At 43.5% G+C, this 19,031-nt stretch overlaps 1 protein-coding gene across 3 annotated transcripts; it reads left to right on the forward strand.

The window, feature by feature from the left end:
• The first annotated feature begins 1,226 nt into the window (after positions 1-1,226).
• Positions 1,227-17,627, forward strand: LOC311141749 (E3 ubiquitin-protein ligase RNF34-like). 3 transcript variants are annotated; one of them, XM_084177183.1, is made up of 8 exons: positions 1,227-1,352; positions 5,514-5,732; positions 7,467-7,532; positions 7,774-8,163; positions 11,661-11,723; positions 11,880-12,081; positions 12,224-12,253; positions 16,219-17,627. In XM_084177183.1, exons 1-8 carry the CDS (start codon positions 1,347-1,349, stop codon positions 16,404-16,406), a joined length of 1,164 nt encoding a protein of 387 aa, XP_084033309.1. In that variant the 5' UTR covers positions 1,227-1,346; the 3' UTR covers positions 16,407-17,627. The 3 variants fall into 3 exon arrangements, with proteins under 3 accessions (XP_084033309.1, XP_084033311.1, XP_084033310.1); XM_084177184.1 differs by lacking the exon at positions 7,467-7,532 and adding an exon at positions 12,551-12,595 and having other exon boundaries at positions 1,264-1,352; XM_084177185.1 differs by lacking the exon at positions 7,467-7,532 and having other exon boundaries at positions 1,233-1,352.
• The last annotated feature ends 1,404 nt before the right edge of the window (positions 17,628-19,031 follow it).

The following is a 19,031-nucleotide window of genomic DNA, read 5'->3' on the forward strand; positions in this document are numbered from 1 at the left end:
GACACCTGTAATATTCTTGTTTTCATGTTGTTGCTGATATCCATCAGTGTTGTTCATATTGCTACATTGTGTTGACATGATTGTTGCTTTTAAACAAATGTTAACTTAATGTTTATTGTCTGCATCCTATTGGACTACTGGATGTTAATGTGTAACACGTTTCCCTGTTTATGTGCTTTAGCAATACTGTATGTCAATATGGTCATGCTAGTAAAGCCTCTTTGAATTGAATTTCTTTTCTGATTTGGTTTATTTTACCTAAATGGATACAGGGTAGTGTGTTTTGTTTATAAATCACTCAGAAAGTTTTCTTTCTTAAAACAAAATGTGGAATCAACTGTCCACAGTAGTGGGGCTTCCATAAATAGGAAATGGCACATTGTTGTACCCTTTGTTGTATCCTGGAGTTTTGTTCACATTGAATATGAACCCTGTATTTGTACCCTGTACTTTTTACTTTTTTTTTATTTATTTATTTTTTCATTTTTATGGCACTATCTCTCTTGCATCTGCACTCTTGTACAAAATACGTGTTATAATAAATGTCATATGATTTTAAAGTAAAATAAAGTTTATAATCTTTGAATATCATGTGTTGCCAGTTTTTTTATGTGTGCCCCCCTGATTAAACACTGGCCCCTCCTTGGCCCCCCTAGTAAAATGTGTCTAGAACCGCCACTGGGTTCCGCTCCACTCATAGAACTGGAGTTACACTCCGGTAACTATCATTGGACATGACATTTGTGTCTTGGTTAATTAGCAAGAAATGGCGGTGGAAAGATTTTGATTTTGATTCGGTACAGCAAAAATCAATTTGATGGAAAGACATCTCTTTCCATCAAATTTTAGAATATTCGCATGAAAATCTGTCGCCAATTGGATGGAAACCTAGCTAGTGAAGAAGTAATACCTATACAAATCAATCTTAAGACAGCTCTCTCTACTAAACGAGCACATACATTAGGTAGCCTAGCGGTTATGCGCGTTGGGCCAGTAACCGAAAGCCTAACTGGTTCGAATCCCCGAGCCGACTTGAGCAAGGCACTTAACCTTTATTGCTCCTGTATGTCGCCAGCTAAATGACTAAAACGTACAATGGTGGATAGCAGTGAACAGCAGCAGTAAAGTTAACGCCCCTAAATTGTGATTGGACATTATAGATACTGCTGCACGAGACTTAGATTCAATTGGTGGAATTTATGTCCATCATGTTACCCTCGCTGCCTGGTTTCAAGCTCGAGATGCTGGTGGAAAGAAGGAAGACGTAAATTAAGTGAGGATTCCTGAGTTTTTGCAATGGTCAGACTATCCATTTATTGCCACAAATTCCACAACCCGGAGTTGCTATGAAGGTACAATTATTTCTTGTTGAAATTATGCTTTCCTCAATTATCAATAGGTGATTGCTGTCAAGATAGTTGACTGTCAGCGAATGTGTTAGCTAGCTAGCTAGGTCGCTGTTTTGTTATTTTTACAAGAGCTATCTACCCAGCTAGAGATAGCTAGCTAGCTATGTTGAGTGATCTGAGTTCAATCATCTCTATCTGTAGCATAGATGCTTGGTAGCTAGCTAATGCAGCTAACGTTATTGCCAGCTACTGTATTGTCAGTATGTACAGTGCCTAAGGAAAGGAACTTATTCACATCACTTGACTTTTTACACATTTTGTGTTACAGCCTGAATAAAAATTTTATTACATTTACATTTGTGTCTCTGGCCCACACACAAAACCCAATAATGTCAAAGTGGAATTTATGTTTTATGATTATTTTTAACAAATTAATCAAAAATGAAAAGCTGAAATGTCTTGAGTCAGTAAGTATTCAACCTCTTTGTTATGGCAAGCATAAATAAGTTCAGGAGTAAACATTTGCTTAACACGTCACATAATAAGTTGCATGGACTCACTCTGTGTGCAATAATAGTGTTTAACATGTTTTTTTGAATGACTACCTCATCTCTTTACCCCACACATACAATTATCTGTAAGGTCCCTCAGTCGAGCAGGGAATTTCAAACACAGATTCAACCACAAAGACCAGGGACGTTTTCCAATGCCTCGCAAAGAAGGGCATCTATTAGTAGATCAGTAAAATAAAAATAGACATTGAATATCTCTTTGAGCATGGTGAAGTTATTAATTACACTTTAGATGGTGTATTAATACACCCAGTCACTACAAATATACAGGCGTCCTTCGTAACTCACCATGAGGCCAATGGTGAATTTAAAACAGTTAGGAGTTTAATGGCTGTGATAGGAGAAAACTGAGGATGTATCAACAACATTGTAGTTACTCCAGAATACTAACCTAAATGACAGAGTGAAAAGAACGAAGCCTTTACAAAATACAAATATTCCAAAACATGCATCCTGTTTGCAATAAAGCACTAACAAATGTGGCAAAGAAATAAACGTTATGTCCTGAATACAAAGCGTTATGTTTGTGGCAAATCCAACACATTACTGAGTACCACACTTCTTATTTTCAATCATGGTGGCTGCATCATGTTATGGGTATGCTTGTCATTGGCAAGGACTAGGGATTCTTTGGGATAAAAAGAAACAGAGTAGAGCTAAGCAGAGGTAAAATCCCAGATGAAAACTTGGTTCAATCTGCTTTCTAACAGACACTGGGAGACAAATGCACCTTTCAGCAGGACAATAACGTGAACACAAGGCCAGATATACACAGGAGTTGCTTACCATGACGACATTGAACGTTTCTGAGTGGCCTAGTTACAGTTTTGATTTAAATCTACTTGAAAATCTATGGCAAACATGAAAATGATTATCTAGCAATGATCAACAACCAATTTAACAGAGCTTGAAATTTTTTAAAATTAATAATGGTCAAAGGTTGCACAATCCAGGTGTGGAAAGCTCTTAGAGACTAACCCAGAAAGACTCACAGCTGTAATCGCTGCCAAAGGTGTTTCTACAAAGTATTGACTCAGAGGTGTGAATACTTATGTAAATGAGAGATTTCTGTATTTCATTTTCAATACATTTGCAAAAACTTATAAAAACATTTTTTATTTTTTTATTTTTTTTGTGTAGATGAGTGAGAAGAAAAAATATTTTTTTTGAATCATTTTGAATTCAGGCTGTAACACAACAAAATGTGCAATAAGTCAAGGGGTATGAATACTTTCTGAAGGCACTGTAGCTAGCTAAGTTACAATGCTGCCGAAATAACGTTAGCTAGCTACTATTAGCTAGATTTTCTTTTCTAACTGTAAGAGCTAGCTAGATTACACTAGCTACTCATCCAGGAAAATTATCATTAACCAGTTTTAATATCCAATATCAGTACTATTGATGATTGCTCCCAAGACCAAGGGTAGCTTGATGTTTTGTGTCTGTGCCTACTGCTAGTTGTAGCCTGCTTTGTGAAAGAACAGTAGATTGATTGACATTTTTCCTTGCTTGTGACTGATATTTGTGATTGAATGGATATTTATATCACAGTTCATATCCTCCCTCCTAGGAAGCACGCTTCTTGTCAACAAATTATTCAATTTTTTTAAATGTATGTTAGCGTTGTCTGTAGGCTGTTTGGTCGCACATCTGTAGAAATCATAAAGTTAATTCATTGGGCATAATGATTTTGATTTGATTTATTAGGATCCCCATTAGCCGACGCCAATGGCGACAGCTGGTTTTACTGGGGTCCGACACATAACGAAAAAGACATTACAGACAAAAGTCTTTACAATTTACATACATTTAAAAACATTAACATGTAGTTTGTGTGTGTGTGTGTATCTATCAAATTATGTTTAGCCAAGTTTATAGTGGGAGTTATAATGTTCAAAAACAATTATCACATTGTTGCCCACCTAATGCAATTTTGTAATTGTTGTACTATCTCTCTTCAATTAATATGTATTAGTAAAGATATTGAACGAATACTGTATTTCATTTGATCATAATACAATCTCAAACTGAGAGACAACTGAGGCATTTTGCTGAATGGATGATTATTGGTAGAACCAGATCAGCAGGGGACTCAATGCAGATACAGGTCAATGTACACAAGCTTATTTACCAGGAGAAACTGCACCTTCAAGAGAAACACCCCCACAACACATCCATAAAAAAATAAGTGAATGCAGACTCACATTTAGACTAACAACTTGAGAGCAGAAAATGCAACATTATTACAACAGTAGTAACAAAATAGTACACCAATTTATGCATAAATTGACCTGTTGCCTGAGGAATAATGATCTGGGGCTGTTTTTCATGGTTCGGGCTAGGCCCCTTAGTTCCAGTAAAGGGAAATCTTAACGCTACAGCATACAATGACATTCTAGACGATTCTGTGCTTCCAACTTTGTGGCAACAGTTTGGGGAAGGCCCTTTCCTGTTTCAGCATGACAATGCCTGCGTGCACAAAGCGAGGTCCATACAGAAATGGTTTGTCGAGATCGGTGTGGAAGAACTTGACTGGCCTGCACAGAGCCATGACCTCAACCCCATCAAACACCTTTGTGATGAATTGGAACGCCGACTGCGAGCCAGGCTTAATCGCCCAACATCAGTGCCCGACCTCACTAATGCTCTTGTGGCTGAATGGAAGCAAATCCCAGCAACAATGTTCCAACATCTAGTGGAAAGCCTTCCCAGAAGAGTGGAGGCTGTTATAGCAGCAAAGGGGGGACCAACTCTGATTTTGGAATGAGAGCAGGTGTCCACATACTTTTGGTAATGTAGTGTATATTCCTGTATTTGACTACTGCACAGTACTATTGTTCATGTAACAGAGACCATTATAGTATGCAATGGCCAATTGATAGGGCCTACGTTTGGAAACAGATTACCTCATTGATAGAGATAGGAGCTGAACTGAAATGGAGTATGTGGAATTATCTCCCCATGTTAATACAGGGAATGCATTCTCTAGTGTTATATTTCCAGGGAACAGATATCGAGTTATCATTTGCAGCCACTCATCGAGGTTAGTTTATCTGATACATTAATCATTTCTCCACTACGTGCCTTTGCTTTCTCACACATTTTCCCCTGCAGACAAAGTATCCCATTTAGAGAAACAAAGATAGGATGTGCTAGATGTAGGTCTATTAGGGCTGGTCTGCATGCAGTCCCTGGGCATGTCTAGTCTATTGTGCTATTCTCAACTTATGCTTTTCATTTCCTCAGCCATATAAAGTGATGCCTCCAGCTTCTCCTGTGGCTGCATAATAGTATAATAGCCGGTGTTTCCATGACCACTCTGTTTTTAGGAGATGTTATCAGACTTGCAATAACCTGTGTGCAATACATTGCAGCATCTAGCCAATCTGTTTGTAGGTATCACTGTGATAATGACTATAGGCTGTGTGGTGTTGCACAGAGAGGTCTCAGCTCAGGGAGAGAAGGCTTGTCGACACTACAGGACTGCTACTGGTGATGTTTGACAGTGATACCTCACTGAGGTGGTGACCCCTTCTCACATCTGTGGAGCTGTGCAGTCTGAAAACTGCTGTCTCTGTTTTGTGTTCTCCAGGCGGGGGCCTCATCCATGTGGGCTTCATGCTGTGGTCTGCTGAATGAAGTCATGGGCACAGGGGCAGTGAGAGGCCAGCAGCCCGGGTTCGGAGCCGGTGCCGGACCCTTCCGGTTCGCCCCCAGCACAGGATACTCCACATACCCGCCCACAACCTCAGGGAGCCCCAGCCTCGTATGTAAGGCCTGTGGCCAGGCATTCTCTGTCTTCAGGAGGAAGGTAGGTGTTTGGTTTGGGATTTTTTTGCAAATGTATTAAAAATAAAAAACGGAAATATGACATTTACATAAGTATTCAGACCCTTTGCTATGAGACTCGAAATTGAGCTCCGGTGCATCCTGTTTCTATTGATCATCCTTGATGTTTCTACAACTTGATTGGAGTCCACCTGTGGTAAATTAAATTGATTGGACATTATTTGGAAAGGCACACACCTGTCTATATAAGGTCCCACAGTTGACCGTGCATGTCAGATCAAAATCCAAGCCATGAGGTCGAAGGAATTGTCCTTGGAGCTCCGAGACAGGATTGTGTCGAGGCACAGATCTGGGGAAGGGTACCAAAAAATGTATTCAGCATTGAAGGTCCCCAAGAACACAGTGGCCTCCATCATTCTTAAATGGAAGAAGTTTGGAACCACCAAGACTCTTCCTAGAGCTGGCCGCCCGGCCAAACTGAGCAATCGGGGGAGAAGGGCCTTGGTCAGGGAGGTGACCAAGAACCCGATGGTCACTCTGACAGAGCTCTAGAGTTCCTCTGTGGAGATGGGATAACCTTCCAGAAGGACAACCATCTCTGCAGCACTCCACCAATCAGGCCTTTATGGTAGAGTGGCCAGACGGAAGCCACTCCTCAGTAAAAGGCACATGACAGCCTGCTTGGAGTTTGCCAAAAGGCACCTAAAGACTCTCAGACCATGAGAAACAAGATTCTCTAGTCTGATGAAACCAAGATTGAACTCTTTGGGCTAAATGCCAAGCGTCACATCTTGAGGAAACCTGGCACCATCCCTATGGTGAAGCATGGTGGTGGCAGCATCATGCTGTGGGGATGTTTTTCAGCGGCAGGGACTGGGAGACTAGTCAGGATCAAGGCAAAGATGAACGGAGCAAAGTACAGAGAGATCCTTGATGAAAACCTGCTCCAGAGCGCTCAGGACCTCAAACTGGGGTGAAGTTTCACCTTGCAACAGGACAACAACCCTAAGCACACAGCCAAGACAACGGAGGAGTGGCTTCGGGACAAGTCTCTGAATGTCCTTGAGTGGCCCAGCCAGAGCCCGGACTTGAACCCGATCTAACATCTCTGGAGAGAACTGAAAATAGCTGTGCAGCGACACTCTCCATCCAACCTGTGAGAGCTTGAGAGGATCTGCAGAGAAGAATGGGAGAACATTTCTAAAAACCTGTTTTTGCTTTGTCATCATGGGGTATTGTGTGTAGATTGATGAGGAAAATAAACAATTACATTCATTTTAGAATAAGGCTGTAACGTAACAAAATGTGGAAAATGCCAATGGGTCTGAATACTTTCCGAATGCACTGTAGATACACTCACTAACTGTAAGTCGCTCTGGATAAGAGCGTCTGCTAAATGACTAAAATGTAAATGTAGATCAGTCTGGGGGTTTGTTGCTGATGGGGGGGGGGGGGAAGAGATCCTCTCCATATTGCAGGGTTGAATTCCATTACTCTGTCTGGTTTGGTCCCTCTGATGCTCTGAGTCACCATGCCAACACAGCGTCTAATCCCACCGCTTGCATGTTATTACTGTTTGATGTTTGTGACATGAAAGAAATGAACTGCCTGCCTCCTGTCCGACTGTCTGGAGAGGGAGCGGAACAGATGCACATGATTGAAAAATGCAGTAACAGTATCAAGACATTGATATTCTGCTTCCTCATGCCTTGTTTGAGCTCCAATACCCCACTTTCCTCTCATCTGTCCACCACAGCCTGTGAAGGTTCTATTGAAGATTAAGCATCAGTGTTGCTTTGTTAAGAACAAACGACCGTTCAAGGTACAGTATATAGAGGGAGGTGATTGCTTATTGAGTAGGCTTATCTGAAATTTAATCATTTTAAATCTTCCTTCTGCACTAATGGTTTAATGGAGATAAATTCTAAATGCTGAATATTGGGCAGGCTTTGCAGATCCTATTAAGGCACAATGTGCCCTGAAGCCTACATTACTGTGTCAATGTCACTTCTCCTGTATCTTCTCCTGCTTAATGCCTACACTCTATCGCTCTCTTCCCCCAGCATATCTGCTGCGACTGTAAGAAAAGCTTCTGCACGCTGTGCTCCATGCTTCAGGAGAACCTGCGTATATGTGCCACATGTCACCTGCTGAAGGGGACAGCCTTCCAGAGACCACAGCTGATGCGGCTGAGGGTCAAAGACCTGCGGCAGTACCTGCTGCTACGCAACGTCCCCACAGACACATGCAGGGAGAAGGAGGACCTGGTGGACCTGGTGCTGTGTCACCAGGGGACCGAAGGGGAGGAGGACCCCGACATGGCTAGCTTCAACTCCCGCTCCCTCTACACCCCGCCCCCCTCCGCCGCACGCTCCGCCTCCGAGCTGTCTGTGCTCTCCGCCTCTCACGGGGAAGCACTCAGCAGAAGTGACAGCTCAGGGACTACCAACCAGGTACACATACTTCTTATACACCCTCCCCAACTACCAACCAGGTACAGTACACGCAATGCAGGTAGAGAGTGTGTAAAAGGTATTAGGTCTGCTTTGGAAATGACTGAGGCAAAGACAGTACAGTATGAAGATAGGCAGAAAGTGCTTCTCCAATAGAAAACCCAATCACACTTGTAGGCGATGTCATGGCGACGTTGGTTAGCTAAGCTTATGCGCAGAAACACGTCATCGCGTCTAGCAGTCGTCTCACGCCGAACTGCGCATGTGCAGGCCGTCAAATCAAAGGCATTCCTTCGATATAAAGTTGTTTTTTGATGAAAATGAATACGGGTCAGTTTGACACTTTCACGAGGTTGGAGTAATAACATGTTCAACTACTTAAGACATTGGCTTGAATTTAGATTGTGCCTTTAGATTTCTTCCTAACAACTAAGGAATAATTTTTCACTTCTCTCATTGACTTCTCAAACCCTGGCCTGGTCTGTTTGATCTGTTTCACTGTTTCTGTTTCGAGGCGATGTTGCACCTCTGGGTTTAGAAACTCTGTGAGTGAGGTCTACATTTCAGGGTTGTGATTCTTCCGGATTAATCCAGAATTCCAGTGTCTGGTACTCAGACCAGCAACGAGCAGGTGAACACTGACTGTTGATGTTTTGTGTGTGAAAGTGCATTCAAGACATGTCCGAAATATGGCGCTTCACAGTTCCTTTCTACTTATGTTAGCTTTAGAAAGCATAAATTTTGCTTGTCCTTATCAGACTGTCAACCCCTGGTGACTAAAAACGATGGGAGTAATTTAGTAAATTCAAAAGAAATCTGTTGATTCATAGACTCATAGTTCTCATTTTCAAACACTTCAGTCAAGCCCTGTGTTCTATTTCCCCCTTGTGGACATGACTGTTGGACTCTCCCCCCCATAGAGAGATGAGGCCTCCTGTTGGACTCTCCCCCCCATAGAGAGATGAGGCCTCCTGTTGGACTCTCCCCCCCCATAGAGAGATGAGGCCTCCTGTTGGACTCTCCCCCCCATAGAGAGATGAGGCCTCCTGTTGGACTCTCCCCCCCATAGAGAGATGAGGCCTCCTGTTGGACTCTCCCCCCCATAGAGAGATGAGGCCTCCTGTTGGACTCTCCCCCCCATAGAGAGATGAGGCCTCCTGTTGGACTCTCCCCCCCCATAGAGAGATGAGGCCTCCTGTTGGACTCTCCCCCCCATAGAGAGATGAGGCCTCCTGTTGGACTCTCCCCCCCATAGAGAGATGAGGCCTCCTGTTGGACTCTCCCCCCCATAGAGAGATGAGGCCTCCTGTTGGACTCTCCCCCCCCATAGAGAGATGAGGCCTCCTGTTGGACTCTCCCCCCATAGAGAGATGAGGCCTCCTGTTGGACTCTCCCCCCCCCCCCCCATAGAGAGATGAGGCCTCCTGTTGGACTCTCCCCCCCATAGAGAGATGAGGCCTCCTGTTGGACTCTACCCCCCCCCCCCCCATAGAGAGATGAGGCCTCCTGTTGGACTCTCCCCTCGCCTCCCCTCTCTTCTCTCTCAAAGATATAGGAAGTAGTCCTGTCCTGTTTCTCAATTCCTGTAAACAAAATATTTCTTTTAAATGTCTTCTCATGGTTTATGCGTCACAATTCATGATATTTCATGCTAGATTGCAGGAAATGTCTGTTTCAGGTTTTAAAAAATCAAAAAGTTATTCAGCTTCATTAGGGGGGTAAAGTACCTCTCTGGACCTCCCCCTCGCTGTTCCTTACACAATTTTTGAGCTTTTTTTCCCATCACATCTCTGACATTTGTTGACTGCTATAAATACCTGTACTTTACCTGCTCAGCTGGTGTAGACCGCAGTAAAAGCTTTACTAGGAATGGAAGGTAAACATAGTAGTCCCCAAGGTATTTATGGACTAAGCAGCGGGTGACTAATCCTAATCCCTACCTAGACTGTACAGTAAGTATTTATAAACTCAGCAAAAAAAGAAACGTCCTCTCACTGTCAACTGCGTTTATTTTCAGCAAACTTAACATGTGTAAATATTTGTATGAACATAACAAGATTCAACAATTGAGACATAAACTGAACAAGTTCCACAGACATGTGACTAACAGAAATTGAATAATATGTCCCGGAACAAAGGGGGGGGGTCAAAATCAAAATTAACAGTCAGTATCTGGTGTGGCCACCAGCTGCATTAAGTACTGCAGTGCATCTCCTCCTCATGGACTGCACCAGATTTGCCAGTTCTTGCTGTGAGATGTTACCCCACTCTTCCACCAAGGCACCTGCAAGTTCACTGACATTTCTGGGGGGAATGGCCCTAGTCCTCACCCTCTGATTTCCTGCGATCCGGGCTCTTCGCTGGCCATGGCAGAACACTGACATTCCTGTCTTGCAGGAAATCACGCACAGAACGAGCAGTATGGTTGGTGGCATTGTCATGCTGGAGGGTCATGTCAGGATGAGCCTGCAGGAAGGGTACCACATGAGGGAGGAGGATGTCTTCCCTGTAACGCACAGCGTTGAGATTGCCTGCAATGACAACAAGCTCAGTCCAATGATGCTGTGACACACCGCCCCAGACCGTGACGGACCCTCCACCTCCAAATCGATCCCGCTCCAGAGTACAGGCCTCGGTATAACGCTCATTCCTTCGACGATAAACGCGAATCCGACCATCACCCCTGGTGAGACAAAACCGCGACTCGTCAGTGAAGAGTACTTTTTGCCAGTCCTGTCTGGCGACGGTGGGTTTGTGCCCATAGGCGACATTTTTGCCGGTGATGTCTGGTGAGGACCTGCCTTACAACAGGCCTACAAGCCCTCCGTCCAGCCTCTCTCAGCCTATTGCGGACAGTCTGAGCACTGATGGAGGGATTGTGCGTTCCTGGTGTAACTCGGGCAGTTGTTGTTGCTATCCTGTACCTGTCCCGCAGGTGTGATGTTCGGATGTACCGATCCTGTGCAGGTGTTGTTACACGTGGTCTGCCACTGCGAGGACGATCAGCTGTCCGTCCTATCTCCCTGTAGCGCTGTCTTAGGCGTCTCACAGTACGGACATTGCAATTTATTGCCCTGGCCACATCTGCAGTCCTTTTACTGCAGCCTCCTTGCAGCATGCCTAATGCACGTTCACGCAGATGAGCAGGGACCCTGGGCATCTTTCTTTTGGTGTTTTTCAGAGTCAGTAGAAAGGCCTCTTTAGTGTCCTAAGTTTTCATAACTGTGACCTTAATTGCCTACCGTCTGTAAGCTGTTAGTGTCTTAACGACCGTTCCACAGGTGCATGTTCATTAATTGTTTATGGTTCATTGAACAAGCATGGGAAACAGTGTTTAAACCCTTTACAATTAAGATCTGTGAAGTTATTTGGATTTTTACAAATTAACTTTGAAAGACAGGGTCCTGAAAAAGGGGCATTTCTTTTTTTGCTGAGTTTAGTTCTCTGTGGAGGTTTCCGTCTGAGTCATATGTTTTGTGTTTGTTTTTGCTGTACAGGATATAGGAGACGCCACGTCTCTCTCCATCCTGAACCTGGAACCCATTGAACACACACCAGAGGTAAATAATGAACATCACCCAGTAGGCTACTACCTCTCACAGCATCTGGAGCTTATTCCGAGGGGTGCAACTTTGTCCTGTCCAATCTGCCCCTTTCTCTCCAATGCAGTGTGTCATGTATGTAATGGCTTATGGCTCCCCTCTCTCCTCCTGCAGGTGAGCCCTCTGACGCGGCAGCGAGCACAGGCCTCTCTCTCAGACGTCTCTGGCCTGAGGGACATCGAAGGCCTGTCCGTCAGACAGCTGAAGGAGATCCTGGCCAGGAACTTTGTCAACTATTCAGGCTGCTGTGAGAAGTGGGAGCTGGTAGATCGCGTCAGCCACTTGTACAGAGAGACAGAAGAGAACAGGAAGTCATGTGAGTAGCTGTGAGCCTGGTCCCAGATTGAGCTGTCTCGCCAACTCCTATGGTCATTACTACGCCATGTTTGCCCATTAAAATGGTGTACGTTAGTTTTATTAGCTTGAGTACCTAAATGTTTTTTCTTACTTTCCTCTAGTGGAAAACGTGAACACAGCTATAACTTCAGGTAAGAGATCACTGCTCTGTCTGTCATTTGTGATGGTACGTGATATGTAAAGTCTGTGGAACAGGAATGGAAAGTACAGCTACTTGACATGTAACCGTTCAGTCTCTGTCTCGTCAGTGATATTCTAGCTCAGGACGTACAGTATGTTCATTACTGTAGCTACCATTAATATTGTACCTTCAGAGTTCCTGTATCCCATCAATGCTTTGTACCAGGGGTTGATTCTTAGTTGATTTCTGTAGTGTTTTTTAAAATTCAGAATCAGTATTTAATTACATTTGCTTTACTCCTTCCAAGTGATGGTCTTGCCCCTTCCTCCCATCTGCATTGGAGGGATTGGAGGTAAGGTATCTGAAAAGGGCAAGTGTTCCCCTGGTCACTCCAACTGTTGACCTGGTCACTCCTACCTTCTCATGGCCCGGCCCCTCAGTCTGCATGTAACACAGGCATCCATCCTCATATACAACCATCAGTTTCACCTTACTTACTACATCTGGTCCCACCACCACCACTACTACTGCTGCACATCCATCATGGTGTCTTTGTATCTCATCCATACCAAAGGTACCTCCATGCAATCTGAGCATGTCTAGCTATTGGAGGCATCATTGCCCCTTTCCATTGCGAAATAAGAACCAGTCACCCAAGTTCTATCCTTAAGTTTATTACCTCTTAGAAAGCCCAAGATGGTATTTTATAAGTTCACACACATACAGTGCCTTCAGAAAGTATTCATACCCCTTGACTTATTCCACATCTTGTTGTGTTACAGCCTGAATTAAAAAAGGATTCAGCTCTGTCAAGTTGGTTGTTGAACATTGCTAGACATTAATTTTCAAGTCTTGCCATATATACTGAACAAAAATATAAACGCAACATGCAACAATTTCAAAGATTTTACTGAGTTACAGTTCATACAGTATAAGGAAATCAGTCAATTGAAATAAATTATTTAGGCCCTAATCTATGGATTTCACATGACTGGGCAGGGGTGCAGCCATGGGTGGGCCTGAGAGGGCATAGGCCCACCCAATCAGAATGTGTTTTCCCCCCACAAAAGGGCTTTATTACAGACGGATCCTGCAGGTGAAGAAGCCAGATGTGGAGGTCCTGGGCTGGCGTGGTTACATGTGGTCTGTGGTTGTGAGGCCAGTTGGATGTACTGCCAAATACTCTAAAACAACGTTGAAGGTGGCTTATGGTAGAGAAATTAATATTCAATTCTCTGGCAACAGCTCTGGTGGACATTCCTGCAGTCAACATGCCAATTGCACGCTCCCTCAACTTGAGACATCTGTGGCGTTATGTGACAGAACTGCACATTTTAAAGGGGCCTTTTATTGTCCACAGCACAAAGTACACTTGTGTAATGTTCATGCTGTTTAATCAGCTTCTTGATATGCCACACCTGTCAGGTGGATTATCTTGGCAAAGGAGAAATGCTCACTAACAGGGATGTAAACTAATTTGTGCACAACATTTGAGAGAAATAAGCTTTTTGTGCTTATGGAACATTTCAGTTTATTTTTATCCAAAAAAAAACTCCCTAGTCCTTGCCGATGATAAGCATACCCATAACATGATTGTCACCACAATGCTTGAAAATATGAAGAGTAGTACTTAGTAATGGGTTGTGTTGGATTTGCCCCAAACATAACGCTTTTTTATTCAGGACATAAAGTTTATTTCTTTGCCACATTTTTGCCAGTTTTACTTTAGTGCCTTATTGCAAACAGGATGCATGTTTTGGAATATTCTTTCTTCTTTTCACTCTGTCATTTAGGTTAGTATTCTGGAGTAACTACAATGTTGTTGATCCATCCTCAGTTTTCTCCTATCACAGCCATTAAACTCTGTAACTGTTTTAAAATCACCATTGGCCTCATGAGTTAGGAAGGACGCCTGTATCTTTGTAGTGACTGGGTGAATTGATACGCCATCCAAAGTGTAATTAATAACTTCACCATGCTCAAAGGGATATTCAATGTCTGCTTTTTTTTTTACCCATCTACCAATAGGTGCCCTTCTTTGCAAGGCATTGGAAAACCTCCCTGGTCTGTGGTTGAATGTGTGTTTGAAATTCACTGCTCAGAAAATCACATTGTATGATTTTTAAGTAATTAATTTGCATTTTATTGCATGACATAAGTATTTGATCACCTACCAACCAGTAAGAATTCCGGCTCTCACAGACCTGTTAGTTTTTTTTAAAGAAGCCCTCCTGTTCTCCACTCATTACCTGTATTAACTGCACCTGTTTGAACTCGTTACCTGTATAAAAGACACCTGTCCACACACTCAATCAAACAGACTCCAACCTCTCCACAATGGCCAAGACCAGAGAGCTGTGTAAGGACATCAGGGATAAAATTGTAGACCTGCACAAGGCTGGGATGGGCTGCAGGACAATAGGCAAGCAGCTTGGTGAGAAGGCAACAACTGTTGGCGCAATTATTAGAAAATGGAAGAAGTTCAAGATGACGGTCTGGGGCTCCATGCAAGATCTCACCTTGTAGGGCATCAATGATCATGAGGAAGGTGAGGGATCAGCCCAGAACTACACGGCAGGACCTGGTCAATGACCTGAAGAGAGCTGGGACCACAGTCTCAAAGAAAACCATTAGTAACACACTACGCCGTCATGGATTAAAATCCTGCAGCGTACGCAAGGTCACCCTGCTCAAGCCAGCGCATGTCCAGGCCCGTCTGAAGTTTGCCAATGACCATCTGGATGATCCAGAGGAGGAATGGGAGATGGTCGTGTGGTCTGATGAGACAAAAATAGAGCTTTTTGGTCTAAACTCCACTCGCCGTGTTTGGAGGAAGAAGAAGGATGAGTACAACCCCAAGAACACCATCCCAACCGTGAAGCATGGAGGTGGAAACATCATTCTTTGGGGATGCTTTTCTGCAAAGGGGACAGGACGACTGCACCGTATTGAGGGGAGGATGGATGGGGCCATGTATCGCGAGATTTTGGCCAACAACCTCCTTCCCTCAGTAAGAGCATTGAAGATGGGTCGTGGCTGGGTCTTCCAGCATGAAAACGACCCGAAACACACAGCCAGGGCAACTAAGGAGTGGCTCCGTAAGAAGCATCTCAAGGTCCTGGAGTGACCTAGCCAGTCTCCAGACCTGAACCCAATAGAAAATCTTTGGAGGGAGCTGAAAGTCTGTATTGCCCAGCGACAGCCCCGAAACCTGAAGGATCTGGAGAAGGTCTGTATGGAGGAGTGGGCCAAAATCCCTGCTGCAGTGTGTGCAAACCTGGTCAAGACCTACAGGAAACGTATGATCTCTGTAATTACAAACAAAGGTTTCTGTACCAAATATTAAGTTCTGCTTTTCTGATGTATCAAATACTTATGTCATGCAATAAAATGTAAATTAATTACTTAAAAATCATACAATGTGATTTTCTGGATTTTTGTTTTAGATTCCGTCTCTCACAGTTGAAGTGTACCTATGATAAAAATTACAGACCTCTACATGCTTTGTAAGTAGGAAAACCTGCAAAATCGGCAGTGTATCAAATACTTGTTCTCCCCACTGTATGTGACTTGTTAAGTGACACAATCTCAATTTACTTTCTGAAGACACTCTATTCTGTCCAGCTGTATGATGTCTGGGGTCTGAATTCAAACATCCACTGATACACAGTCAGGATGAGGAAGGGGTCTCATTGTCATGGAAACTCCTCTTATGGAAGCCTTTTTAACCGGCTCTGACATTTCCAGGAGCCTGTATGGAGCTTGCCCTCTGCTTTGTACCAGCCATGACCTTCCTAAGATAAGGCACCCTAGATAAGAGAGAGAGGAGATATTGTGATCTCTCTCATAGGCAGTGTCACTCTCTTTTACCTCTTCGGGGCATGACATCATCATTGCTCTCCTCCACTCTGATCTGTATGGAATGTTCTGTTCTTTTGCTTTTTTCTCTGATTCCTCCCCTCTGTCTTCCTCCAGATGGGGAGAAGGCCCAGCTGACCAACCTGGATGACAGTCTGTGCAGGATCTGCATGGACGCTGCGATCGACTGCGTCCTCCTGGAGTGTGGTCACATGGTCACCTGCACCAAGTGTGGTAAGCGGATGAGCGAGTGTCCCATCTGCAGGCAGTACGTTGTGAGAGCCGTGCACGTCTTCAAGTCCTAATGTCTCAACCCACAACCGCCACCACAGTCTCACAACCTCAACAAAACATTCACCTCCAGAGAAACAGAGATCTGTTGTTCTGTCACAGTCCATACTGGGAGACTGCCTCCATGCTCACCACCAGCCAACCGAAGTAGCTCAGAAAAATTCCAAAATACTTTGTTGTGGGTGTTCTCTGTTATCATCCCCTGAAACGCTTACATTATTTGCACACTTAAACATGAATATTGGAAATGCAGTGTTCTATATCTTTTTCACTTTTATTATTTAGTTTGACTAATCAGTGTTTGAAGGAAAAGGGCAGCAGTCTACCGTCGTATTAATCCATTCCATTCCTAAACACATCCTTGACTTGTTACTATCTACCTTATCTTCTCTACCTATCAAGAATGTGAGCTATTCAATCATGTGCATTGTTGTCTAACATGACGTATCACTTTCGAATCTGCCTACTATGAACTGTAGCATTTGCTGCAAATGACTGCATAGCTTAGTAATTCTGAAGAAAATACTGTACTGTGCAACAGAGGAGGATGGGGGGTGAGCGAATTAGGTGCCAAATGAGAATGTTACCCCTCCCCCCAGTGTGAATGTTAATTATTAGTACTGTATGTCATGATGTCATGATGTAACCAATCAGGTGGCACTTTGATTTCACGTACACCATTGTTCCCAGTTATCTACAGAGTGAACCTTTAACTGTGACTGGTAACTCACTGTTCCTCCTGTCCAAATTACCAAGCCCATCATGGAATATCTGTCCATATAGAGGTCTGTTTTGATTCGACAGAGGAAGTCTGTCACATTTGTATTTTAATTCATAACAGCAATATCCAATGTCATTATTTGCTCTTTTGTCATGTCTTAGCACTGAATGTTAAGATGAAAAAGAAAAACAGGTGCTAAATACATTCAAATGTTTTTCCTGTTTCAGCTAGTATACCAACTTAAATTGTGGATATGCTTTTATTAACGGAATATTATTAATTGATACATTATTGTAGTTTTAGCACAGAACTAATCAAAGATAGAGCTGCAACTTAACTGAAACTGGAATATAAAGTGTATATATAAAGGAAAAGTGACTTGCTGTGCATTTGCATATCACTGAGTTGTACATACCTATATTTTTTCCATTTAATTTGAACGTGTAATATTGAATTATTGAAGATGTCCCTCAGATTTGGCTAGTTTATTATTAAAGAGTTATGTTTCACTGTCAGGTGGATTGAAATGTGTTGTTACTGCATTGGTTTGCTTGAGCTTTCTGTCCCCAAACAAGAAGCAGAGTATGAAGATGTACGGTTATGTCCGAAATGGCACCCTATTCCTTATCAATCAATCAAATGTGATTTATAAAGCCCTTTTTACATCAGCAGATATCACAAAGTCCTATACAGAAACCCAGCCTAAAACCCCAAACAGCAATTTTCCTCCAAGATGTTCAAATGTTCATAGATGACCAGCAGGGTCAAATAATAATCACAGTGGTTGTAGAGGTTGCAACAGGTCAGTACATCAGGAGTAAATGTCACTTGGCTTTTCATAGCCGGGCATTTAGAGGTTGAAATAGCAGGTGTGGTAGAGAGAGAGAGTTGAAAACAGCAGGTCTGGGACAAGGTAGCACGTCCGGTGAACAGGTCAGGGTTCCATAGCCGCAGAAGAGTGGAAACTGGAGCAGCAGCACGACCAGGTGGACTGGGGACAGCAAGGAGTCGTCAGGCTAGGTTGTCCTGAGGCATGGTCCTAGGGCTCACGTCCTCCGGGATGGGAGAGAGAGAGAATTAGGACACAGGACACCAGATAAGAAAGGAGAATAACACCAGATATAACAGACTGACCCTAGCCCTCCGGCACAGACTATTGCAGCATAGATACTGGAGGCTGAGACGGTGGGGGGGGGGACACTGTGGCCCTGTCTGACGATACCCCCGGACAGGGCCAACCAGGCAGGATATAACCCCACCCACTTTGCCAAAGTCAATCAGAGAATCCCAATGGAGAGACAGCAAGGGCGGTTTATCGCTCCAGTACCTTTCCGTTTACCTTCGCACCCCTGGGCTAGACTACACTCAATCATAGGACCTACTGAAGAGATGAGTCTTCAGTAAAGATTTAAAGGTCGAGACCGAGTCTGCATCTCTCACATGGAAAGGCAGACCATTCCATAAAAATGGAGCTCTATAGGAGAAAGCCCTGCCTCCAGCTGTTTGCTTAGAAATTCTAGCGACAATAAGGAGGCCAGCGTCTTGTGACCGTAGCGTACGTGTAGGTATGTACGGCAGGACCAAATCGGAGAGATAGGTAGGAGCAAGCCCATGTAATGCTTTGTAGGTTAGCAATACAACCTTAATCAGCCCTAGCCTTAACAGGAAGCCAATGTAGAGAGGCTAGCACTGGAGTAATATGATCACATGTTTTGGTTCTAGTCAGGATTCTAGCAGCCGTGTTTAGCACTAACTGAAGTTTATTTAGTGCTTTATCCAGGTAGCCGGAGAGTAGAGCATTGCAGTAGTCTAATCTAGAAGTGACAAAAGCATGGATTAGCATTTCTGAATCATTTTTGGACAAAGAGTTTCTGATTTTTGCAATGTTACGAAGATGGAAAAAGCTGTCCTTGAAATA

The sequence above is a fragment of the Coregonus lavaretus genome (genome assembly GCF_964263955.1).
Source record: "Coregonus lavaretus genome assembly, chromosome: 14".
Classification (NCBI taxonomy): Eukaryota; Metazoa; Chordata; class Actinopteri; order Salmoniformes; family Salmonidae; genus Coregonus; species Coregonus lavaretus.